Source organism: Rhinatrema bivittatum, chromosome 6, assembly GCF_901001135.1.
Source record: "Rhinatrema bivittatum chromosome 6, aRhiBiv1.1, whole genome shotgun sequence".
NCBI lineage: Eukaryota > Metazoa > Chordata > Amphibia > Gymnophiona > Rhinatrematidae > Rhinatrema > Rhinatrema bivittatum.
This window is the reverse complement of record NC_042620.1, coordinates 320,454,234-320,480,791: the sequence shown is the minus strand read 5'-3', so window position 1 is coordinate 320,480,791 and position 26,558 is coordinate 320,454,234. Positions and strand designations below refer to the sequence as shown.

General features: G+C 46.5%; 1 protein-coding gene and 1 long non-coding RNA gene across 3 annotated transcripts in view; one reads left to right on the top strand and one right to left on the bottom strand.

Moving 5' to 3' along the window:
• Positions 1-200: 200 nt before the first annotated feature.
• The window catches only part of RNF128 (ring finger protein 128), a 244,334-nt gene continuing 217,976 nt past the window's right edge, over positions 201-26,558 (top strand). The window contains exon 1 of the mRNA XM_029607576.1: positions 201-779. Coding sequence (XP_029463436.1) covers positions 377-779 — 403 coding nt within the window. The 5' untranslated portion in view covers positions 201-376. The remainder of the gene's footprint in view (positions 780-26,558) is intronic.
• Positions 23,433-26,558, bottom strand: part of LOC115094480 — a 67,510-nt gene continuing 64,384 nt past the window's right edge. For both annotated transcript variants that reach the window (XR_003857565.1, XR_003857564.1), the window contains exon 3: positions 23,433-23,760. This is a non-coding gene — a long non-coding RNA (uncharacterized LOC115094480). The remainder of the gene's footprint in view (positions 23,761-26,558) is intronic.

Sequence of the window (26,558 nt, the reverse complement as noted above, 5' to 3'; positions counted from 1 at the left end):
GATTATCTACTGCTTCTAAGCCCCTCCTTCCTCATTTAATATAACTTAGAGTTTAGCCCCCAGCAGTGTCTATTTTTTTTTATTCCTATGCAGTATGTGCTCATTTTGTTTTCATAAATGGAGCAGGAGAAGTATTGTTTGCTTTAACTGCTCTCTCCTTTCCTATCGCAGGCAGTGTGGTCAAGGGTTCATTTGATAAGCTATGTGAAACGGAGCTGACACATTCAGGGGTTATGTTGCAGGAAATAGTATCCGCTACCTGCTTGTCAGTGAAACTTCAGACTGCTGAGAGAGAGGGTGTGTGGACTGACAACCGATCTATCATTCAAAATATCTGCAGGAAACTTTGCATTTTTATATCTTAAATGAGTAAGAAATGAATAAATCCAGCTTTCATTGGCTGCTGCTTTATGTTATTTTATTCAAGGCTACAGTCTCTGAGACCATTCCAGGGAATGCCCACGTGAATCTGTCCTATTTTAGCACGGCTGACAACTGCACCATCGTTGATCAATGCGAGTGTGGCATTTTTGGACTCAACTCGCCCATGGCTAATGCACAGGGGCTGGTAGCCATCCCCAACTCTTCCAGCCTCCAGGCCTGTGATTATAACACCCAGTTCACTGTCACCGGCAAGCCCTGGATTGCACTGATAGAACGAGGCAATTGTACGTTTTCAGAAAAAATTATATTGGCAGCAGGCAAAGGTGCTGTAGCTGTTGTGATCTACAATAGCCCTAGACAGGGCAGCAATCAGACCATTCCTATGGTGCACTATGGTAAGTACTAATCAACTGCTGGAAGCCTGCTATTTGTGTGTCTGCTTTAAAATGCCATTGCTACTTAATGCAACCTACGTGTCTGCCGGTGACACACTAAAATTATTGCAGTTGTCTTGCCTTTGTTCTCTGTGTACTATCTGGAAATCTGCTATTGCTTTAGAGGAGCCATGTTTTGATCTCTGACATGTTCAGTTGTATTTCAGTAGATTTGTGTATGTTTCTTTGACTGTAAATTCTGCCTTCTCTGAACTGCTGCAGAGATATCTGAAGAGCTTGTGAAGCTCCCAGTAGCTAATATGTACAGTATATATATATATATCTCTTTTGTTGCTGCACTAATAGATAACACCAATCTCAAAACATACAATTTTTCTATTGTAAAAGAACCATAAGGGCTTCTTGAGAGCACAGCTTGACATATGTTTATTAACAGGGGGTAGCTGAATCTGACAACATAACATTTCATTCCAAAAAGGAGAGCACCTACAGCATTGGCCTTCTTGAGTGAGCAAACATGTTAGGTCCTTGTGAATAATAATCTCCATTTATAATCAACATGAGGCTGATATCTCCTAAAGGGGGGCCAGGTGAAGTATATTTTTCATCTCAGTCATTTCTGGAAACCTTGGATTCTCTCTAATTTATGCATCAAATAATATGATGTTGGTTCTGATTTTATCAGCTTTAATTCACATAGTTGGAGATATTCAACATTTTGTAAGCAATATTGAAAAGAGGTAGGGACAATGTCCGCTCAAAAAATCTTGACACATCAATGCCTCATACAAGGTTAAACATATGCATAATAATTGGGAAACATGTATTATTTAAACAGGTGTCAGCAAGCCAAACATGGGATATATCATCCACCCAAACCTAAAAGTCTCTCAGGATAATTATCTATTTTTTTGAAATGTTTAATATGCATCTAAATAGGTCATAGGGTATAATCCTGGATCTTCCAAAACAACTTCAAGGTAGTGACTCCAGGTTACCCAAAATTTGAATATGTACAGTCCCACTAGAGAAACCTGACATTAGCTAATGTTCATCCATAGACCACTTCAAGGGACCAATCATATAAATCACAGAGGAACCACACTTATCTGATGGTGTCTGTAACCGGACATCGTTATTTCACATGATTTTTGGTATCCATCTTGGGTTTCTGTACATATTCGAATTTCAGGTTACTTGGAGCCACTACCTTTAAGTTGTTTTGGAAGATCCATGATTATGTCCTATGACCTTTTTAGATGCATATTAAATATGTCTAAAAAATAGATCATTATACTGAGAGACTTTTAGGTTTGGGTGGATGATTGAGAGGTCCGGTAGTGGTTGATATACCTCATGTCTGGCTTGCTGATGCCTTTTTAAATAATATGTTTCCCAATTATTATGCATATGTTTGACCTCGTATGAGGCATTGATGTGTCAAGACTTTTTGCGTGGATGTTATCCCTATCGCTTTTCAATATTGTTTTCATCTGTAATGAGAGTTTTTTTTGTGCTCTTATCGTTGTGCAACATTTTGTAAGAACAGTATTTGAAAAAAAAAAACATTTGTTCCTTGTGCTCATGCGTTTTCCTCATGATTAAGACACTCTGTGCATGCATATGAATGGATTTTGCTGTATCATTCCATCCATATATGTTTTTAGCAACCAGAAATATCTGACTTCTTCGTGTCCAGGGTGCCTAGGGTGGAATTTGGAGGGTTGTTTGCCAATTCTACTACTACTACTCATTTCTATAACACTACTAAATGTACACAGTGCTGTACTCATGCACATAAGAAAAGTCCCTGTTTGAGGGAGCTTACAATGTAATCAAGACACACAGATATAACAAATAAGAGGCTTCAGGAAATACATTTATTAAACATGGTTAAAATCAACAAGGCTATAATCCGGGAGGGCCAGGGCTTCTGTTGAGCTTTCTTGCAATCTGCAGCATCTTGGAGGAAGATGCTGCTACTGGTTGTTCCTATGGTTTAAAATGGATTCAGTTAACCCAGAAATGTTCTCTGTATGTGTGTTGATAACAGAGATAATGGTTTCTAGATTTGGGGCAGCAATAAAAAGGTACACATTTGTTTACTTATTTCTGGATGTGGCTCGGTGCAGACTGGATAACAGTTTTATTATCCTTTCTGTACTCTACTGTGGGAATCTTTGGTGTGCTCCAGGTAATATGCAGCATCACACAGTGTCTGTATGCCTCTCTGATGTGGTCTTCTGAATGCATAATTGTGATAGTGTCAGCTGGTTTTATAGTGGTCAGTTGGTTCTTTTGACTGCTGAGAGATTGTACTGTATTTTGGAGGAGTTTGAGAGATATTTTGCTATTTCTTGAGGATCTTGGCACCATGAGCCTTCATTTGCAACTACCTGGGAATTCTCCTGTTTTAATACATCCTCTCATTGTTCCTAGTCTGGTCACTGCAACAACAGTCCTGACATACCTTCCAGATCTCTGTATCATGGGCTCTAAATCTGGCCTCAAGGTGTTGCCTTTATTGATGACTCCTTCCCCTCCAGGGGCTGTGAACTCTATCTTCAGAGCACCCTCAGCTGACCTAGGATGCAGAAGATCTATTCTGGGAATTGAACCTTGGACTGTCTGTGCGGGAATACATAGCACAGTCACTGAGGCCCCAGGCTGGTCCATAGTTTAGGGTTAAGTCCATCAGAGAAAGTCTGTTTTCTTTAATGTGATCTTTATGTGCTCTTTTGCCCAATAATAAGAGAAGAATTATTTTAGGCAAAATCATTGGAAGTATATTTCTCTATAGAATCTGTTGTCAGCTGGAGATAAGTTTATATATGAAGATTCTCCTAGGACAAGCAGGATGGTAGGACAAGCAGATGGAGCCTGGCACAGAAAATTTCTGTCAGAGTTTCTAGAACTTTGACTGACACACTGAGCATGCCCAGCATGCCACTATCCACGCGGGGTCCCCCTTCAGTCTCTTTTTTTTCCGCGGAGCTGTTGCCTCGTGGGTTTTTGGAGCTCTGCTCTTTAGTTTTTTCTCAGTACTTTTCTGCGCTGGGTCTCCCTTCTCCCATCAGTGCTTCAGGGCGGTGTGGTAAGGTTTTTTTTGTACTTTCTTTGCGGTCGATTCCCGCCCGTTCCTTTCCTCGGTATTCGCAGGTCATCGATTGCTCGTAGGCTCTTTTTCATGGCATCGGGTTTTTGCCGATGCCTCCAGTGCCCGTGGACCATGTCTATCACAGATCCACATGAGGTCTTCATCCTCTGCCTGAGGGCGTCACACGACATCCGGGGGTGTCGTCTTTGCGACTAAATGACCCCCAAGGATCGTCTGGCTCAGCTTGATAAAATGGAAAATCTCTTTGGGGCTAGAAACTCTCTGCTTCAACAGCAGGGGGAATGAAGAAAAGTGGATCTATATACAGAGAACAACCAACAAAGACTGAATTACATAGTCTGGGTATAGCATAGCATAGCATAGGTGTAGCTTGCTTATTGCGGCGGTTACTACCCCTAACTAATTAAGCTAGATATTTCACTTAGATGCAGCTCCAACACTGCTCTCTACATTAATGGTGGGGGGTGGAAGGGAAATAGAACCAAAAGGTTACTGAGAGCCAAGAGTAACAGATAAGTATGAGGAAAAAAAAAAAAGTGCCAAACTTGCTGGGCAGACTGGATGGGCCGTTTGGTCTTCTTCTGCCATCATTTCTGTTTCCTTGAAAGTCTGACCCTTCGACTCCAGTGTCGGGCACTTCTACACCAAAAGGCTGTGGGGAACTGATGGAGCTGCTTCCATCGGTGTCCACTCCCCCTCTGGCGCCCTCGCATGAGTGCAGGTCTGGAGCTAGGCCTACTTCAGCATTATCACGCTCCAGGACATCAGGATCATCTCTGTCCTCAGTGCCAGGGAAAGAACAGGCCGAGCACCTCAAATCTCAGAGGCATCGGCACAAATCTCCATCATGCCGTACTCGGGGCAGCACTGGAGTCCACCGTGCTGCCCCCAAAGTGACCCCGTAGAGAGGAGGCATCAACCTCCATCATACCCGGGAGTCCTGGACATTCCCCATAAACATTGGTGCCGGGTACCGAGCCTCCCCAGGGGCGCCAGGGAGGCTCCAGTGACGCCTCGACCTGCTCCTCCTCCTCCCTCGCTTCGGTGGACTTCCAGGAGGAGCTGGACCACAGGGTTCAACAGGCGTTGCTCCTCACCCTTCAGGACATCGAGCCAGCGGCTCCACCCGTGCCCCCGGTGGCCAAGCCTGCCCCTACAATGCTAGCACTGCTGCTGGAGTGAATTGACATCCTGCCCATGCAGCCACTACTGGCGTCTGGGGGTCCCTCGATGCCCCAGCGGCTGCCAAGTCCTCCCTCTGGAGTCATCCCCATTATAGGGTCATTTGAGGATGATGCTTCCCGTCCAGGGGCACCGACGGGGACGCAGGTACCACATCCGCTCTTGCCCAGTCCATTTCACAGTCCCCCGGGGGACCTCGATGCCCTCAAGGCCATCAGTACCCTTGGTGCCATTGGTGCCTTTGATTCTGAGGCTGGGGATCTCAGGCAGGGACCCTCCTTGGGCTACCCCAGGGGACTTCAGTGAGGAGGAAGCCCTGTAGGATTCCTGGGGAGATAATACCTTGGAGTCTTCTTCACAGAACTCTGGAAATCTCCCCTAGGATCCATCTCCTCCGGATGAGAGGCGTAGATCCCCGCCGGAGGATCTGACCTGTTTGGGCCATGGCTGAGTCCATTCCCTTCCAGCTTCTGGTGGAGGAGGATGCCTGTCACAAGATGCTGGAGGTTCTTCAGTTCATAGATGCCCTAAAGGAGGTGCTCGCTATCCCCATCCAAGATATCTTTAAGGAGTTACTCCTCAGGATTTGGGAGCACCCAGTCTCAGTACCGCCGGTGAACTGTAAAGAAGATTCACTCTACCTGGTCCAGCCAGCCTTAGGATTTGAAAGACGCCAGCTCCCGCACTAGTCAGTGATGAAGGGGTCTGCCTTCAAAAAAGCTAAACGCTCCCGTACCTACGCTTCGGCGCCTCCGGGACAGGAACACTGGGCTGCAAATGCCCTGGGTAGGAAGATGTATCAGGGCGCGATGTTGATCACTCGCATCGCCTCCTCCCAGCTTTATATGACCCAGTACACTCACAACCTCTGAAAGCAGGACCAGGAGGTAGCCGAACACCTCCCCCAACAGCAGCAGGAAGCCCTCCTGGCCCTGCCCAGCAGGGCTTGGAGTGCAGCAAACACGAGGTGCATTCCACCTATGATGTCTTTGAGACTGTGGCTCAGGTGGCAATGGGGGCCCATAGGTTGGCATGGCTCCAAGCGTCAGACCTCCAGCTGGAAGTCCAAGACAAACTCGCAGACCTGCCCAGTACTGGGGAGAACCTGTTTGGAGACAAAGTGCGGTTTCTGTGGCTCAGCTGAAAGACCACCATGAGACCCTCCAGCATCTCTCTGCCAGCACTTCAGACCCTCTGTTCTCTGTCTGGAAGTCCTCACGTTAGGGTGGCAGAAGGTCCTTTTATCGCCAGAGGAAATATTATCCTCCAGCCTCACATACTTGTGAGGGAATTCTAGGGGCCGCTCTCGACAGCAACGGACTCCCAGTCCTCAGCCAGCTCCCCAGCAAAGTCCCACCATGGGGTTTTGACTGGCCCCGAGGGAGCATAAGCCCTGTACCAGTACCCTTGACCTTGGTACCCCCTAGTCGGAGGTCAGCTACAGTCCTTCCAAGACTAATGGCCACAGATTACCTCGGACCAGTGGGTCCTGTCCATCATTCATCAAGGGTATCAGTTAAACTTTGAGTGTCCTGGCAGACTCTCCCCCATGTTCGTCATGGGGCCAGGCCCCACATTGGGAGGCTCTTTGGACAGAACTTTCTACCCTGTTAATGGCGGGGGCAGCAGAACCCATTCTGCAAAATCAGCAGTGACTGGGATTCTACTCCAAATACTTCCTGATTCCAAAGAAAAACGGGTGTTACACCCCATCTTAGACCTAAGGGCCTTGAACAAACATCTGCAAAGAGAAAAGTTCAAGATGGTCTTGCTGGGCACCCTGATTCCCCTCCTGCAAAGAGAGGACTGGCTTTACTCCCTTGACCTAAAGGACGCCAATGCCCACATAGGAATCTTTCCCGGTCACAGGAAATGCCTACGATTCCTGGTAGGCAACAATCACTTCCAGTACAAGGTGTTGCCATTCGCCTGGCCTTGGCCCCTCATGTCTTCACCAAGGGCTTGGCGGTAATGGGTGCACACCTCTGTCGACTAAGGATGCACGTCTTCCCCTAAATCAGGGGTCAGGAACCTTTTTGGCTGAGAGAGCCATAAATGCCACATATTTTAAAATGTAATTCCATGAGAGCCATACAATATGTTTAAAACTAAATACAAGTAAATGTGTGCATTTTATGTAAGATCACACTTTTAAAGTACAATAAGTCTCTGAAAATATTACACCAGGCCTTAAGACACCAATACATCTCCTATTAGGAAAACGGACCAAGTCAGGCTGCTATAGAGTCCTACACAGAAACTACACGCCAGCAGAAAACCTCACCTGAATCACGTGCTGTCCCTCACCTAACATAGAATAAAGAGACCAAAACGCATAACAAGAAGCATGCAGACAAAAACTGAATTGGAAACTGCAACAAGCCAGAGTCTCTGTATGCAGTGTAACAAAGGAAAAAAGAAACATCACACATCCTTATAAAACAAATCAAGAAATATAAAATCATCAGCAGTAAAACTGTACTAACAAAAAGAACATATTTCGAAACAGCTGATGAGTGGAATATCCAATAATTAAAAACTCATATAAAACATTTCCAGATACCAACAAAATATTTCAAAATAGCAGACACAAAGATCCAGTAATGAAAAATAATAAGGATACAAAAATTTTTTTGCTCTGCATACCTGGGAACGTTTGATATCCAGGTGTCCTGAGATTGTTCTGAATTAGCAGGAGGTGGGGTGGTTTGCTTGGAACTTTCTCCTCTCTCAGTCACATACCAGCGCTCTCTCTCACACTGGCTCTCAATGACACACCTATACACACATGCTCTCAGTCACTCACATATACAAATGTTTTTTCTCTCTCACTTATATAGGCTCTTAATTACACATTTACACACATGCTGTCTATCTTTTCACGCTTACACACACACAGGCTTTCAATCACATAAATACATGCTGTCTTTTTCTCTCACACACAGACTCTCATTCACATGCTTACAAACATGTCCTCTCTTTCTCTCATTTACACACAGGCTCTCAATCACATACTCACATGCTCCCTCACCTAAATCAGCTCTCAATCACACACACACACACATGGTCTCTCTCTCTCATTTAAACACAGGCTCTCAATCACATACTCACATGCTCCCTCACCTAAACCAGCTGTCAATCAGACACAGACACACATGATCTCTCTCTTACTTATACACACAGGCTCTTAATCATACATACACATGATCTCTCTCACACACAAAGGATCTCAATCATACACACATACTCTTTCAAACAAACAGGTTTTCAATTACAAACTTACACATACAGGTTCCCAATGGTAAACTTACATTCATGCTCTCTCTCTCACAGGCAGGATCTCAATCACAGACATACTCTCTTTCACATATACAGGCTCTCAATCATTCACATACATGCAATCTCTCACTCACACACACAGGATCTCAAACACACATGCTTGCTCGCTCATTCATTCACTCTCTCTCTCCCCCTTCCCCCCCCGGGAACTCGCGGCAGCAGCAGCCACCTCCCAACGCTAACCTCCTTCATTTTCAGCCCTCGCGGAGGCGAAGGCGGAGTCCCATCGGCCGCGGTTGAAGATTTTCATTTTCCTCCGAGCCGCGCTGCAGTCTTCTTCCCGTTGGACACTAGCGTGCCTGCGCGGGTCTTCCCGCGCAGGCACCCGATGCTCTCCACTTCCTCTTCCGGGCCGCGGGAAGAAGAGAGCACCGGCGTGCTCTCTTCTTCCCGCGGCCCAGAAGAGGAAGTGGAGAGCATCGGGTGCCTGCGCGGGAAGACCCGCGCAGGCACCCGATGACTCCAGCGCTGGCACCCGGCTGACACCCGATGACTCCCGCGCAGGCACCCGGATGACTCCAGTCGGCGTGCTCTCTTCTCCTCCCCCCCGCGGCCCGGAAGAGGAAGTGGTGAGCATCGGGTGCCTGCGCGGAAGAAGAGACCACGCTAGTGTGGTCTCTTCTTCCCGCACAGGCACCCGATGCTCTCCACTTCCTCTTCCGGGCCGCGGGGGGGGGGGGGGGGGGAGAAGAGAGCACGGCGGTGCCGCTGACTCCAGCTGTCCTGCCGCGTTCCGCCCGGGCTGACAGCATTTTAAGCCCGGGCGGCGGAGGACCGGGGAGCAGCTGGGTCAGCGGGGAACCGCGAAGTATGGCGACACTTGTCTGCGAGCCAGATGCAGCCCTCAAAAGAGCCATATCTGGCTCGCGAGCCATGGGTTCCCGACCCCTGCCCTAAATGGACAATTGGATGGTCAAGACGGCCTCATGCGTAGGGGTGCTTCATTCTCTTAACTTGACGATACTGGTGCTGGAGTTCCTCAAGTTTGTCATCAACTACCCGAAGTCCCATCTTGTTCAGTTGGACTTTATTGGGGCCCGCCTGAATATGATCCAGGTCCAGGCCTTTCTTCCTCATGACCGAGCACTTGCTCTAGTGTCTCTGGTGAGCTTAGTCTGCCGCAGCCGATGAATGCCAGCCCACCTTATGCTTTGGTTGTTGGGTCACATGGCCGTCTCTGTCCATGTCACCCCCTTGGCCCGCATACACATACGGAGAGCTCAATGGACTCTGCGTGTGGATGCACATCATGCCACTCCTCCAGGGCTCCTTGTCCTGGTGGGAAATTCTGCCCAACCTGGAGCTGGGGGTTCTCTTTTGGAGGGTGGAGACTGGAGGGTGGATGAAGACTGGAGGGTGGCCAATGTAACCCCAATATTTAAAAAAGGCTCCAGGGGTGATCCGGGTAACTATAGACCAATGAGCCTGACTTCAGTGCCGGGAAAAGTAGTGGAAACTATTCTCAAGATCAAAATTGTAGAGCATATAGAAAGACATGATTTAATGGGACACAGTCAACATGGATTTACCCATGGATTTAGTTTGGCATGCAGAGTCAGTAAGCTTCAGACTTTGGTAACAAATCCACCTTGCACAAAATGTTTCCATGACAGGATGGTGCTTCGCACCCACCCTGTTTCTGTCTAAGGTGGTGACTGATTTTCATCCCAACCAGTCAATTGTGCTACCTACCTTTTTTCCCAGGCAGCATTCTCACCAAGGTGAGTGGGATCTGCACAGCCTGGACTGCAAAAGAGCCTTGGCTTTCTATCTGGAGTGAACAGCAGGCCACCGACAGTCCACGCAACTCTTCATCTCCTTCGATAAGAACAGATTGTGAATTGCAGTCACCAAGCACACATTATCTAACTGGCTGACGGATTGCATTTCCTTCTGCTATATGCAGGCGGGCCTTCAACTTAGAGGCCACGTCAAGGCTCATTCTGTCCATGCCATAGCGGCTTCGGTAGTCCATTTGCATGTGGTTCCCGTGGCCGACATCTACAAGGCTGTGACGTAGAGTTCCCTCCACACAGTCGCGGACCATTACTGTTAGGATAGAGATGGCCGTAGGGACAGCAACTTTGGCCATGCTGTCCTGCGGAGCCTCTTTTAGTGAGAAACAACCCAACTCTTCCTGCCTAGAGCCCAATTTTTTGCAGGCTGTCTCCCTAGGTTTTTTCCACACCACCACAGTTGATGTGCCCATTGGTGCCAGGTTCAGTGTCTATGGATCTATGATAAGTTGGGAGCAGCCTGCAGCTTGGTATTCACCCATGTGTGAGAACTACCATCCTGCTTGTCCTAGGAGAAAGCAGAGATGCTTACCTGTAACAGGTGTTCTCCTAGGACAGCAGGATGTTAGTCCTCAGGAAATCTGCCCGCATCCTCATGGAGTTGGGTTTCTACTATGTTTATTTTATTTTTTCGTAATTCTATGTTACGAGACTGAAGGGAGACCCCGCGTGGATAGTGGCATGCTGGGCATGCTCAGTATGCCTAGTCAAAGTTCTAGAAACTTTGACAGAAGTTTTCTGTACTGGGCTCCATCTGATGATGTCACCCATGTGTGAGGACTAACATCTTGCTGTCCTAGGAGAATACCTGTTACAGGTAAGCAACTCAGCTTTACTGATTACTGATAGTTGATTAGAAGTGGTGTGCTTATCTAGATTGCTACCATTTTGTGTGACATAGTATTTTGTTTTTGAGGTGGCTATGGTGATGGGCAGGTTTTGCCTCCCACCAGCAGAGAGCTTCAGTGGGCCTTTTGGACTGAGTGTTCAGGCTTCCCAGCTCTTTGGTCCACATTTCCTGCCGGTGGGTATCATGTTCCTGTTTGGTCATAGTATATTCCAGGCTCACAGTCTGCACCTGTCCAGAGTTTGGTCTTACATTTGATCCTCTCTTGTGGTCCTATGTTTTGTGTTCTTGTTTACTCCTAGATGGCATTATGTATCCAGTCCTCCTGCAGCGGTCCTACACTGCTTCTCTTGGTGCCTTCATGTTTTCAGATTTGAGTTCTACCTTGCTTTAGTGTTGTGTGCCTTGTGCTTCCTGTTCTTCTGTCCAAGTCTTAACAGACATCAGCAGCTGAGAGTTCAACCCAAAGGGAAGGTACTCAATGGCTCTGCTCTTGATAGTACACTACACATCAAACTTGCCCTTTCTGTGCACTGCCCACTCCTGGCTTTAGGAGTCACACCTCTGGTAGATTATGCTGTCACAGTTTTGTTCCGAGATCTATAATAGTTCAAGCTTTTTTTTTTTTCTTTTGGGATATAGTCTTTTTGAGGTTATGTTATCCTGGTTATGTTCTCAGTTGCACAATATCAAGTATAGCAGTAGTTCTGTCTTTTCAAACATGCTTTTTTGAGGTGGATGAGATGATTTCTTGCTCATTCTGCTGTTCTGTGCAAAATGTTCAGCCTAAGCAGAGCTGCTGAGTGCTTCTTAGAGAGCTAAATCCATATTCCTTCGGGTCTGATGCTTAATTTATTTACATATTATTAAGAAATATATATTACAGTTAAGTTTTTTTCTTTCCAGCTGGTTGAGCTGCCATGCCATGCAGTAAATTGCAATATCTTCTATTCTATAGTGCACTTCTTAGCTGTATTGGACCTGAAAAACACTGTTTTAATAGTCTGCAATACCCTTAACCCTGGCAGCTGTAACCATCCATTCTCCCAGCTAGCAATTTTAATGAGCTACACAAAAACCATAGTGAAATATAATGGAAAATAACATGGTCGCAGCTTTATTCAAATATTAGGTTACAAAATAAACCCTGAATGGACCAGAACCAATTTTGGGTATATGTTTTTATCCTCTGATCTGCCCTAAAGACACCCAAACCCCTGGTCACCTTTCATCCAGGGCACCCAGAGATCTGCTCTGTTTATTCCTATGCAATCTTTAGTTCACCTTCATGCTCAGTATATATTATGCCAGCCAGCTACCGGTGTTAGCCTCGCTTCCAGACTCCTTGCCATCTGGTCTCTGGACCACTCACCTGATAGCAATTCCATGGAAGGCACAGTTACTTTTGATGAAACACCACTATTGGCCACTAATTCAGGTACCCTGTCCCCTTCCTACTCAAAGCTATAACATCTGAACATACAGCCCCAATTCCATCATCCCTTCCCACACTGCTTACATGCAAAGGGTGGTTCAGCAGGACAGGTTAAAAAAATGAGCTACTTGCCCTAGCCTCTTTTAAGGTTATGTGCCTGACTTCTGTGCCCCTGGACCTGCCCTCTGTCAAAAGCAACTCCTACAGATTGGAATACAGTAAATGGTGAGGCGTAAGAAGTATGGAATTGCCAGTGACATTTATTTATTTATTTTTAATTTTCATATACCGACATTCTTGTATAATATACAAATCATACCGGTTTACATTAAAACAGGAGATGCAGGGAAAAAAAAAGTTACCTTTGTCAAATACATTTAACATTAATAACAATGAAAATTGTTAACAAGGGATAACAACTATGAAACATAGAAACATAGAAATGATGGCAGAAAAAGACCAAATGGCCCATCCAGTCTGCCCAGCAAGCTTCACACACTTTTTTCTCTCATACTTATCTGTTTCTCTTAGCTCTTGGTTCTATTTCCTTTCCACCCCCACCATTAATGTAGAAAGCAGTGATGGAGCTGCATCCAAGTGAATATCTAGCTGATAAGTTAGGGGTAGTAGGGGTAGTAACCGCCGCAATAAGCAAGCTACACCCATGCTTATTTGTTCTACTCAGACTATGTTATACATAGAAGGGGTGCAAAAAGTGGAGTGCCCCTTTGTCGCGCCCCTTCGGTGTGCGACGCCAGGTGGAATGGCGCCGTTTACCGGCTCAATGCTGGGCTGGATGACATCACAAGGGGGCGGGTCTCATGCTCACTGTTTTTCTTCATAGTGATCTCCATTCACATTTTAAAGCTGATTTATCTTAAAAGATGTTGTAATACAGGAGGTTTCAGCACTACAAATGGCTCTTCTTCAGGTGTTATTATAGAGCTGCAAGAAAGAAGCTTGAATATCTACTGGAAGCTGTGAAGCCAAAATGTCCATAAGAGAGGGCATCAGGAGACGGAAGGTATCCAGTTAGATTGGATTAGCAGCAGTTAGAGAAAATGAGCAGAAACGTAGTTAATGGAGGTGTTAGAATGGACTGAATGAAGTTATGACGCATGATGGGACTCTTTAACCCCTGTGGTTCTCATTATGGATGATGATACCTTGATACTCTGTTCACAACATTTCACATCCTGATAAGCCTCTGGTTAACTCTGTTGTGACTAGCACTTGGTGTTATCAGAAATAACACTACACCAGGGAAAGCAACTTCCTAGAAAATATTTTACTTCCATTCGTACCTTCATGTTGACCTTCAAGTTAAAAGTTAGATGACTTTTACTGTATATATTAAACAAATTTTGCTTTACTGATGTCAGGTGTCAGGGTGGTGAAACAGGTCGTTGTGCTTGACAGCATAAGTATGTTCAAATAGCTGGCACAGAGTATTTTGGTGTCCAGTGAAGAAGAGGTACTCATTTGTGCAAATAGCTTCCATTTTCCATTGCATTGACTTGGTTCACTTTTATTTATCTTTGGGTTCAGCTCCAGCAGAATACTTTTGCAGGCACTCTGGGGCTGATGCAAAAAAGACGCGGCGAAAGCAAGCACTGAGTGTTCAATGCTCGCTTTTCTAACATACCCCAGTCATCTCCCCTGGGGCTGCCACGCAATATGTAAATTAGGGGTCGTGTTCTCAAGGAGGCACTAAGGTTGATTGCACGCCCCTAGTGCCTCCTTGACGGTGGGAGCCCGCGAGCGGTCGGCTGTCAGTGGTCGTCGATCGGTTAAGAAAATGTACGCTGAATTTATCAGCATCCGTTTTCCTTATTGGCGCACAGCCACAGGTTTGGGAAATGGACGCTTATTAACTGAGCGTCTGTTTTTCAAACCTGACAGCCGACACTATTTTTTAAACCTTTTTTTTTTTTTTTAAATCTTTTATAAAGTTTTCCTTCCTGCTACGTAATATCACAATATTAAGTAGGAGGATGTACAGAAAAGCAGTATTTTCTGTACATCTTTTGTGAGCAAAAAACTGTGTTTTAGACATACTTTTTTTTTATTTTTATTTTTTTTGCGTTTCAGGTGATTGCATGTTGTGGAGGTGATTGCATGTTGTGGAGGTGCTTATCTCCTAAATTGCATACTCCTTATTGCATAAGGGGATTAGGTAGCACGTTCACAACCCACATCCAACTACGGGTTAAACAGTGTGCTTGACTGAGCGCACTGTATTGCATGGGCCCCTCAGAGAGCAATTTACAGAATTTTAGACATGTGTAAACTGGTATTTATCCACATAAAAAGTATGTTTGAATATTGTTCCCCCTCTCTCCCCAGAGCAGGTACAAATACTTGTGCTGTTCACAATGGAAACGAAGTACCAGGTGTTGCATAATCTTTGCCTCCACAATTGCAGCAGCAACCAGAAATCTGATAGAAACATGCAATATACCATTTTAATCAGCATTCACAATGGAATTAAACAACATATAATTAATAGTTGGTGTGCCCACTGATAGCTTGCAAAATGGCTTTAAAACGAGTGGGGTATGAACACAACAAATTTTGAAATAAATCATTTTCCAAACTAATAAGATCAAAGTTTCAGTGGAATAACCTCCCTGCCCACTTTCTTTCAACATTATACTCTCCACCTCATGTTTTTGGCAGCATTCAAGTTTGGAGAGTTCCCTGGCCAAACATCGTTCCCAAAAATTAATGCCATTTGCTTTAAGCAGCTGTTGCATTGGCTCGCATTCATGGCTTCTTATCATGGACAAAAAGTAGCTTTGCCTACTACAAAAATGGGCTAACATTTTCAGCTAAAATCGTATTCCAAAAATAGGCACCATCCCAAGATTCCCCACATTCTTTAATTACCCACAGCATGTTCTTCGCTGTGAACATGACAAAAAGACCAATGCAAGCAGGGTTTCTGACAATTTGGCGATAATGTTCTTCGTCGCTAATTTCATTCAAAGTTTTTGACCAAACTCAATCATTTTGAAACTTTGGTTTTTGAATTGACCAAATGAAAAATTTGTCGGAAGTCCCTAAATGAAGGAAATCCTCTTCATCCCAATTTTGTAACCAATTCACCAGCCAGAGTCAGTCTTGGATATGGGTTTCAGTTTTCAATGGTTTCAAAATAATATGATATGCCTGGATACCAATCCTGACTTGATAACAATAAACCGTTCGTTTTATCAACTTTTTTCCTCCTCTCTTCCAAAATGGTTCATGCCACCTAGTAACAGCTTTTTTTCCTGCTTGTTCCTGGAATTTTCAATAATTTTTTTGGCTTTCTTGAAACAATTATAGCGAGCGACCATCACCAAATTTTGTAAAACACTCCTCAGCAGTCTTACCCTATGTCCTCTGAACCCAGCTTTCGCTTCGACCTAATTTTCAGCGTCCACTTTTTCATAATAAAGGTGCTCCAGCATCATGCACCTCATGAAATGAATACACTTAATACGGTCAGTCTGATGCTGTTTTTCATTATCGTACATTCCGGCCATAAATAATAAATTTAAGTAATGGGTAAGGTACTGTTAAATTCCAAATTGAATGGCCTAAAAAATGATACAAAAATTATTGGGTGAATTTTAAATGGGCCACATGCGTAAAAAACAGGGGTTACGCGTGTGGATGGGTCTTGCGCACACCACGCATATTTTCAAAGGGGGCCAGCCACGCATGTATCCCCCATTACGCGCTGAAGGGCTGGGCCCAGGGGAGGGGCAAGGCTGGAGGCGGCCGGTTCAGCGGCCATTTGCCGCTGTGCTGGGGAAGCGTGCACCGGCAGCCTGCTAGCGCACAAAAGTTACTACTGCTCCGGAAGAGGAGCAAAAGGTAGAATAAGAAATCGGGTTATATAGGATGGGGAAGGGGAAGAAAGGTTAGGTAGGTGGATTGGAAATTTCCCTCCCAGTCTGCTCCTTAATTGGAGCGAACTGGGAAAGGCCCAATCTTGTCGCCATGCATACTTTTTTAAAATTAGGCCCCCCTGCGCATGCCCGCCCGCATATGTGTGCGGCCCACTGATTTTATAATATGCGCACACAAGTTATAAAATCGGTGCATCCATGTGTGCACACCGGGAAGCGTGCGCACCATTTAAAATATACCCCTAAATTAGCAGGATAATCCAGTGAGGTGCTGGTGGAGTGAGGCAAAGGTTATGCAGCACCTGGTACATACTTTGATGTATGTGCAGATTTACCTGCATTTCCTCATCTGCCCCAATTTTCAGAGGGAAGCTCAGAGGGGAGTTTTCTGAAAACTAACTTGCAGGCCCTATGCAGAGTTTAAAAATTGCTTTCTGTATTTATGATATTTAAATTGGGCCCAAGACACATATGGCACTGTAGATCAGAAGAGCAATGTACTGAGAGGTTATCTAGAAAATGCTTGCATACTGCATACACCCATACCTGCCCCAGACTAACAATGCTTGAAATCTCTTATTAGTTTGCACATCCTAGTGAAGAAAGCACAGTGGTGATTTTATGCCAAGTCTTAAGACATCAACCTGGAACCTTTTGGCATTGACCTGGAACCTTTTTGAAATTGCTTCTTTTCTTATTGCATTTGGAGTGGAAGGTGGAGGCCGCTGCTGGTCCTAACCTGGGACACTTTTTTTTTTTTTTTTTAAAAGGAAATTACCATTGGGAAGGCATAATATTAAATCCTATTGCGTGTAGATTAATATTCTAAACTGCAGTTATCTTTGAATTTAAACGTGTAGGAAAACCATTATAAAATCTGTTCTTCATAAAGTTCTGGTCCCCAAATGTGTAAGCTTTATAATATTTTACTCATGATTCATATGTAGAGACACATGAATGTGATTTTGTGACATGTTTATACTTACATTTCTAAGCTTAAATTGGATATGTAATTGTAAACGTTTAAGGCCAGAGGCTGTAATTTTTGATGGAAAGTATTAAGTTAGAGAATATTTGTTATAATCCCCAGTTAACAGAGAATGTACTAATCTAATGTCCTATCTTGAAGGGATGCGTTAAATGCTAGAAACATAGGGTCAGTATTCCAAAATAGCAGAGCTCCTAATTTAGGACCCTAAGTTTTCATCTAAAAATTCATATAAACCTAGGTCCCTAAAACTTAAGATCCCTAAATTTAGGACTGCTATTTGTTACCCGAGCCGGCCGCAGCAGACCCGTGGCTCGGCCCCCTCACCTCTTTCAAAGTGATCCAGCACCTGGTCCCTCAACTTTGGCAGCTGTGGGCCGTTGGCTCTGTCCTCAGGCCGCTCCTGGGGCCTCCGGCTCTGCTACAGTTCCTGATGCTCTGGCTGGCCCGCAGAAAGACGCCGTCCCCAACCAAGGCCGTGCGCACAGCCAATCCTTTAATAGGGCCCGCGGCGGGAACCTGGCCGCAGCCCCGGATGATGACGTCAGCTAAGCTCTGGTATATAAGGCTGGGCTCTGCTCTCTCAAATTGCCTTTGCAATAGGTCCCCTCGCTAGTCTAGTATTCGTTGCTTCTTCTGTTCCTGGTTCCCGATCTGGATTGCCTTTGTTCCTGTTTCCTTGTTCCTGTTCCTTCACCTCTCCTTTGGATTGCTAACCTAGTTTGACCCTGCATTGCCTGATGACGCTGTTGCCTCTCTCCAGCCCCGGACCTCTGCATTGCCTGACTACTCCGTTGCCTCTCTCCAGCACCAGACCTCTGTATTGCCTGACTACTCCGTTGTCTCTCTCCAGCCCCGGACCTCTGTATTGCCTGACTACTCCGTTGTCTCTCTCCAGCCCCGGACCTCTGCATTGCCTGACTACTCCGTTGCCTCTCTCCAGCCCTGGACCTCGGCATCGCCTGACTACTCCATTGCCTCTCTCCAGACCTAGACCTCTGCATTGCCTGACTACTCCGTTGCCTCTCCAGCCTCAGAACTCCGCATCGCCTGACTATTCCGTTGCCTCTCCCCAGACCTAGACCTCCGCATCGCCTGACTACTCCGTTGTCTCTCTCCAGACCCGGACCTCCGCATCGCCTGACTACTCCGTTGTCTCTCTCCAGACCCGGACCTCTGCATCGCCTGACTACTCTGTTACCTCTCTTCAGCCCCGGACCTCTGCATCGCCTGACTACTCTGTTACCTCTCTCCAACCCCGGACCTCTGCATTGCCTGACCACACCATTGCTTCTTTCCAGCCCTGGACTTCTGCTTTGTCTGATCATCCTTTGACTCTCTCCTCGTCTAGTAGAGATGTGGTTCGTTTATCACGAATTAGGCAATTTCAATGAAATTTCAATGAAATTGCCTAATTCGTCATGGGTCGGGGGCCCCGAACCCCGAAACTGATTTTCCCCGAACTACAAGGAAAATTAGTTTTCAGGTTTGTACGGGGGGAGAGGCACATTTTATTTTTTTAAATAAAAAAAACACCCCAAGCATTAAATTTACTGTAATACAACCCCCCCTCCACCATCCCAATCCCTCCCCAAGACTTACTAACATCCCTGGTGGTCCAGCGGGGTCCCGTAAGGGATTTCTCCCTCCATGTCGTTGGGCTGACTGGCCTGCCTCGATCAAAGTGGCGCCGATAACCTTTGACCTACTATGTCACAGGGGCTACCGGTGCCATTGGTCAGCCCCTGTTACATGGCCATCGGTGCCATCTTGTGCTCCTACCTTGTGACAGGGGCTGACCAATGGCACCGGTAGCCCCTGTGACATAGTAAGGGCAAAGGCTATTGGCGACATTTTGATTACTGGCAGCCAACGGTCCGAGTGCAGGAGGTCGCTCCTGGACCCCCGCCGGACTTTTGGCAAGTCTTGTGGGGGTCAGGAGGGTCTCCCAAGATTTGCCAAAAGTCCCTGGTGGTCCAGCGGGGGTCCGGGAGCAACCTCCTGCACTCGGACCTTCGGCTGCCAGTAATCAAAATGGCGCCGATAGCCTTTGCCCTTACTATGTCACAGGGGCTACCGGTGCCATTGGTCAGCCCCTGTCACATGGTAGGAGCACAAGATGGCGCCAATGGCCATGTGACAGGGGCTGACCAATGGCACCGGTAGCCCCTGTGACATAGTAGGTCAAAGGTTATCGGCGCTATTTTGATCGAGGCAGGCCAGTCAGCCCATCGGCATGGAGGGAGAAATCCCTCGCGGGACCCCGCTGGACCACCAGGGATGTTAGTAAGTCTTGGGGAGGGATCGGGATGGTGGTGGGGGGGTTGTATTTAATGTATTATAGTAAATTTTAATGCTTGGGATGGGGTTTTTTTTAGCTTCGTTTTCCCGCGTCATTTTTTGGGCCCGTTTCGTTTTTCCCCGTTTAGTTTTTGTTTGTTTTTCAAAAAAACTAACCGAGGAAAAATGAACTTTACCCCGAAGCGTCCAACTCAAAAAACGACTTGGTAGAAAAAAACGAAGCTCATCTCTATCGTCTAGACCTCAACCTTGCTTGCCACTGCTTCCAGACTGTCGCCAGCCCAGAACCCAGCTTGCTTAGAGACGCCTCTTCAGCCTTTGTCCTGGATGTGGTTCATTCAGGCTTCGGCCTGCTATTGCTCGGGCGCCCTCTGTCAGACTGTGTTCCTATTGGCGCCCGGGTCTCCAGGACTCTTCCTCATCCAGTACAGACTGATACCTACACCATTTGCTGCCTCTGGGCTGACCTTTATCCACCCATCGACCACTGACGGAGGCCACCTAATCCAGCCGGCCCCGGCACCCAAAGGCTCAACCCGCGGGGAACGAGGGCTGGTATTGGTGAAGCGCCAGCCTCCGTCCATCAGCCCTCTCTGCCTGCCGACGATGGGGACCCATAAGATCCCTCCTACGGGTAGCATCAACCCCACCTCGGCCCAAGGGACCACCTCCGGCGCAACACTATTCATTTGCCTAGATTTAGGTGCCTAGGTCTGAAAACCGGAGCTCAGCTCTTAACTGTGTTTCCCTGCTCTAACTCCTCCCCCCTGTAGCTACCCACTTTTTAGGATCCTAAATTTAGGAGAGTAATGAAATTAGGAGTCTAAATATAGGCACTCAGCCCTAGCATATTTTCAAAAGGGCCAATTTAAGGGGCTAATGCTAAAAGTTAGGAGCCTAAACTCTTTGAAAATTGGCCCCATAGTCTTTAACTTGGGGCAGTGGTTTAGAGGGCTGTAATTAATCTGAAAGGTTTGTTTAAAAGTTGCTTTTTTTTGGGGGGGGGGGGGGTTATGTTTTCAAAGCAGGCAGTAGTCATGAACATTCTGAATGAGCGCTAAGGGATTAATGCCATGCATTGCAGTCATTCAGTTCACTTGGAATGCAGTTGAACATTGCTTTTCACCTAATATTCTGGTAGATTTTAAAAGGCCTATGCACACCAAAGCCGGGAGGTACATGTGTGTATCCGGCCAGCGCGCACCATGTGGATTTTAAAAAGCAACCACATACACGTGTATCTCCTGGTACACGCACAAATGCAAAAGACCAAAAATGAGCGGGGCGTAGGCAGAGCCTGGGCAGGACATGGGCGGTTCAAATCCGTAAGTAAAAATGTGCATGTGAGTATTTAAACGCACAAGTGCGCGCCGGGGTCCCCTACCGTGTAACTTTACTTCTGCTATGGAGGAGATATAAGAAGAAAAACGAAAAAACTAAGCTACTCAGAGTTTCGAGGATCGAGGCAGGTAGGGTAAAAGAAAGGCTAGTTAACTGGAGGGGTAAGGAAGTCTTATTTAACTGGGCAAACTGGGAATAAACTGGGTAAATGGGCATTGCTGTTAGCACGCATATCTTACAAAATACCCCCCCATTTACATGGGAGACATGGAATTTGCGCGCACCCATATAAAATTGTGCGCACATGTATGCGCGTCCTGATTTTATAATGTGTGGGCAAATACGCTTATGTTATAAAATGGACGCGTCCATGTACGTGTGCAAACACGCATACGTGTCTGTCCGCGTGCCAGAATGAAAGTTACCATCATTGCTTATTGATGCCTCACGTGGAACTTCATCTTAGCTGACTCAAAAAGTTATCCAGTTTACTAAGGGAGGATGTATGGATTTATAAAGCCATTTTTTCAGGAGGAAAAGAAAATTCAACCTAAATTAAAAGTTAATCTCCCTGAGTGTTTGAGGTTTGCTTCTGGGTGCCGAGCTACCTTCTGTCTTACTAATCGGGAAGCCATTGGTCAGCCCCTGCCACATGGTAGGAGCACAAGATGGCGCCAGCCATCCAGTGCTCCTACCATGTGACATGGTCCGGCCAATGGCACGGATACCCTGTCACATGGTAAGGGCAAAGGGCCATCGGCACCATTTTGATTAGTGGCAGCCAATGGCCCGGGAGCGGGAGATCGCTCCAGGGACCCCCACTGGACCACCAGGTACCCGTAAAAAGTTTTTGGGGGGGTCGGGAGGGTGGGGGAAGCTAAGGGATTAGTTTTAAAGGGTCAGGGTGGGTTTAGGGGTTATTTTTGTGTGCCGTTTTTCCTGCCCTCCCCCAAAACGATAAGAGAACCCCCACGATCAATATCGAGGGGCTTTCCTATCGTTTTGGGGGAGCCCCCGATTTCTGACGATTTTGAAAATATCGTCCGATATTTTCAATCGTCCGAAGCCCGATTCACATCCTTAATAGACAGTCCACCCAACTTTTTATTTATTTTGATAGGAATAGGTTGGACGTTGCTGTTGCCAAACAGACTATACCCGATTCGCTAGAAGATTGCATCTCGTTTTGTTATGCCCAGGCAGGACTGCATCTTGGGGATCATGTCAAGGTTCATTCTGTCAAAGCCAAGGCAGTGCAAGCAGTTCCTGTGGAGGAGATCTGCAAGGCTGCAATGTGGAGTTCTTAACACACATTTACATCATGTTACTGTTTAGATAAGTATGGCCGATGTGACAGGTTCGGCCAGTCTATCCTCTGGAACCTGTTTGAGATGTAGAACCCAACTCTCCCATCCTAGGGCTTGTTATTTGGGTTCAGGCTGGGGATGCTGTATTCATAGCCATTGTGCGACCTCAGCAACTATGGCTGGGATTCCAAAGGGAATTATAATCTGTGGTCCTCTGATGAGGTCTGTTGCACCCCAGTTGGGTCTGGGGGAGGGGGAAGGGGGAAACCTAGTGACTGCCTATTGCATGGCAGCTTCCAGCTACCCAACATAAATGACATTGAGCAGCATCAGGGAAGATTCCAATGGGGCTGGAAGCACGCTGAAGAAAGTGAGCCAGACATGGAAAAAAAAAACAGAAAGAAAAGAAATTATGAATTTGTCTTGAATAAAGATACTTTAAATCATTTAACGTGGTTGGACCACTGGCTCAGCAGTAGCACTCCACACTGCTACTGGGTTCAGTTTCCAGCTCAGACCTTCGGCTCCTTGGTCTGTCCAGGGCTGAGGATGCTGTCACGGCTCTTGGTTGGGGCGAGAGTCTCAGCCATGTTCATTGGTAACCCCTACTGGTCAGACTCGGGATGTATACATACCAAGCTCTGAAGGAAGCTACAGTCAGTGTGCACTGACCAAGGACCATCACTGGAAAGGCTGGGGTGGGTGGGAGGAGATAGAAAACATGGGGTAAAAATAAGTAGCTGAATAAAGGATTATGGTGCTAAATCCCAGTCCTGATTCTGATTGAGCTGGAAACCCAAAGGAACAGAGAAAAAAAAACATTAAAAATAGTCATCTGGATGCCCAGCTGTCTTCATCCATGCTAATAAGCAATCCTAACCAGACTTGCCTATGTTTTCCTATGAGAGCTGAAACTTGGAATTAGAAAATGTGCATTTTGTTACGCACGCAGAAATTCAGGGAGCGCTTCTGGGAAAAGCAGCCATGATTTAACTAGTTAATTTCCCACAACTCTGTTGCCAGTTTGATCTCTGATGCTATCTCAGGATTTCATTTAGTAAAGCATCAGATTCTGAAGCATTTTAATAGACTTCTTTGTATTACATAGTTGTTAGTGATTAGCTGTGTCAGACTATTAAGATGAGCTTATTTTATCCAGTTAGGGTTACAATTTTGTATCTATAAATTAAGGAATATGTTGCCCACATGAACTTCTAATATTTTGGCTATCATGTCGGCTATAAAGGGATTCAGAGGAAAGCAATTTATCTAACAATTTGATGATCTGACAGGGATTAATTTGGAGAGGGCTACAGGAGATCCACGTTTTCACTTCATACTTCTGTATTCATTGGATATCCTGCTGTTAAGTCTTCTGCTGGTTCTTCCACAGCAACAGTGACACTAAGTGGCCAAATGCATGTATTCCTGGAGCATAAAAAAGAAAAAGAGGATTTGCAAGCTTAGACATTCTTCAGACATATTTTAAACAAACTGTCCCCTAGATCAGGGGTGCTCAGACTGGTCCTATGGGCCTCCCCAGCCATTTGGTTTTTCAAGGTATTCCTAATGAATATGCAAGAGAAATATTTGTATTCACAGGAGGTACTGCATGCAGATAAATCTCATGCATATTCAATAGGGATGTCCTAAAAACCCAACTGGCCGAGGGGGCCCGTAGACCCCTGTCCAAATTGCATTAAGCTGCGATGTTTTATCGCAGGAGGGGTGTCCCACTATCGCAGGGAGGGGGGGTTGGTTACTGCAATAATGGGGCCACTCCCCAGAGAAAACATTGCAGCTGTATAGCACATTCTCCCAGGACAAGCAGGATGGTAGTCCTCCACATATGGGTGACATCACAGGATGGAGCCCAATCACTTTTGTCAAAGTTTCTAGAACTTTGACTGGCCCCTACTGGGCATGCCCAGCATGGCACCACCCCTGCAGCCAACAGGGGTCCCTCTTCAGTCTTCTTTTTTCCACGCAGCAGTAGCCACATGGTTAAGGAGCTCTGCAAGGATTCCTGGCAGGAATTTTCCTCATGGAATTATTTAAAGTTAAATTGCCCCACAGGGGTCCCTCTGTTAACTTTTTTCAGTCCGCGGTACTCCAGTAAGTTTTTACCCGTTTTTCCTCGATTACAGTCAAGTTTGGCCCTCGTAGCCTACTGGCCGTCGACTGTACCGCGGCTTGATTTTTCTATGGCCATGGCGTCGGGGTTCCGTCGGTGTCCGGACTGTACTCGTACCGTGTCCATTACAGACCCGCATAAAGTCTGTGTAATGTGTCTTGGACGAGAGCACGATGTCTTGACCTGCACCAAATGTGCCCTAATGACACCAAAAGGTTGCAAGGCCAGAATGGCTCAAACCCCGACTCTGTCCATTGCATCGACATCATCTGAACCGGCACTGTCAATGTCGCGTCAGCATCGACCGGTGACTGCCCGGCATCGATCACTTCTCGGCCTTCAACACCCTCTTTTCCCCCTCAGGACTGAGGGGATCGTAAGGAGAAACATCGCCATCAGCACCGACAGTCTCGGACCATCAAGGCATCAAAACCATCGACCTCGCCATTGTCCGAGCCGCCGCCGAAGAAACCCTGTCCAGAAAAGGCACCGACCTTTTCGATGACCGGGTCACCGAGGAAACCCTCACCCAACAGGGCATCGGGAGCCGCGACTCTGCCTCTAATGGTGGTCCCTCCGGCTACGCCTCTGCCTCCTTCTGTTCCGGAGCGAGGGCTGCTTGCTCCAGCTCTCAGAGAAGAACTGGACCGGATGGTTCAGGAGGCCATCGACAAGGCAATGCACCGGCTCCAGGTTCCCCCGGCACCGACCCGATTCCAGCAGCATTGGCACCACTGCTATCGAGGATGGAAGCGCTTATTGCAGCTTTTCCACTGGTGGATCCTGGGTCACCGATGGCTCCGGTGCCCTCCCTGCTGACTTTATCATCGGGAGAAGAAACACTGTTCCGCATCCCTCCATCAGGAGTTCTGCCTCAGCCATCGAGATCGGTACCGATACCTCCATCGGCGCCATCGAGCCATCCACCGATGCCATTGATGCTTGCGCCAGGGCCTTCATTGCTTTCATCAGTGCCTCCGGTTATTCCTCCGATGCCTTCGGAGCCTAAACCGGGACCTTCAGGTATCCAACTACCCCGTCCCTCTACAGTTCCTAGAGCGACAGGTGCTGATCCTTATGATACCTGGACTGCTGATTCTTCACCAGACACCGATGATTTGCCTTCACCACCTTCACCTACTGAAAGTAGAAAGCATTCTCCTCCAGAGGACCTTTCTTTCATAAATTTTGTGAAGGACATGTCTGAATTGGTCCCCTTCCAGTTACTGACGGAACAGGATGACAGACATCAAATGATGGAGTTGCTTCAATTCCGGGACGCGCCCAAGGAAATCACCTCCATCCCCATCCATCAAGTTCTTCTTGACCTTCTCAAAAAGAATTTGGGAACATCCTGGCTCCATTGAACCAGTCCACAGAAAAACGGACTCTACCTATTTGGTGCAGTCAGCTCCAGGCTTTCAAAAGCCTCAGTTAGATCACCAGTCTCTGGTGGTTGAATCTGCGCAAAAGAAAGCAAAAAGGTCGAAAACTCATACTTTCCCCCTGGCAAGGAACAGAAGTTTTTGGATACTATTGGTCGCCGAGTCTTTCAAGGTTCAATGCTGATCCTCCGAATTGCTGCTTACCAACTATATATGATCCAATATAATAGGATAATTTTTAAGCAACTGCAAGACTTGACAACCTCCATGCCTCAGTCACTTCCAGAAAAGTTCCACACCCTACTTAATAAGGGTTTGGAGGCAGGCAAACATGAGATTAGATCATGTTACGATATCTTTGACACTGCAACCAGTGTATCTGCAGCCACTATTTCAGCAAGACGATGGGCTTGGCTCAAGTCTTCAGACCTTCGACCGGAAGTGTAAGAGCGGTTGTCCGACCTCCCCTGCATAGGAGACAAATCTCTTTGGCGAGCAGATTCAAAAGACAGTGGCTGAACTAAAGGACTATCATGAGACTCTCAGACAGCTCTCTCTGATACCTTCGGATTATCCTTCTAAACAGCCTTTCCGGAAGGATTCTAAAAAGTCTTTTTATAGACCAAAGAAGTCCTACCCTCCAGCACCCAGATGCCTTTCTGCGAGACCATTCCTCAAATCACAGTCACGTCAAACCTGAAAGCAAA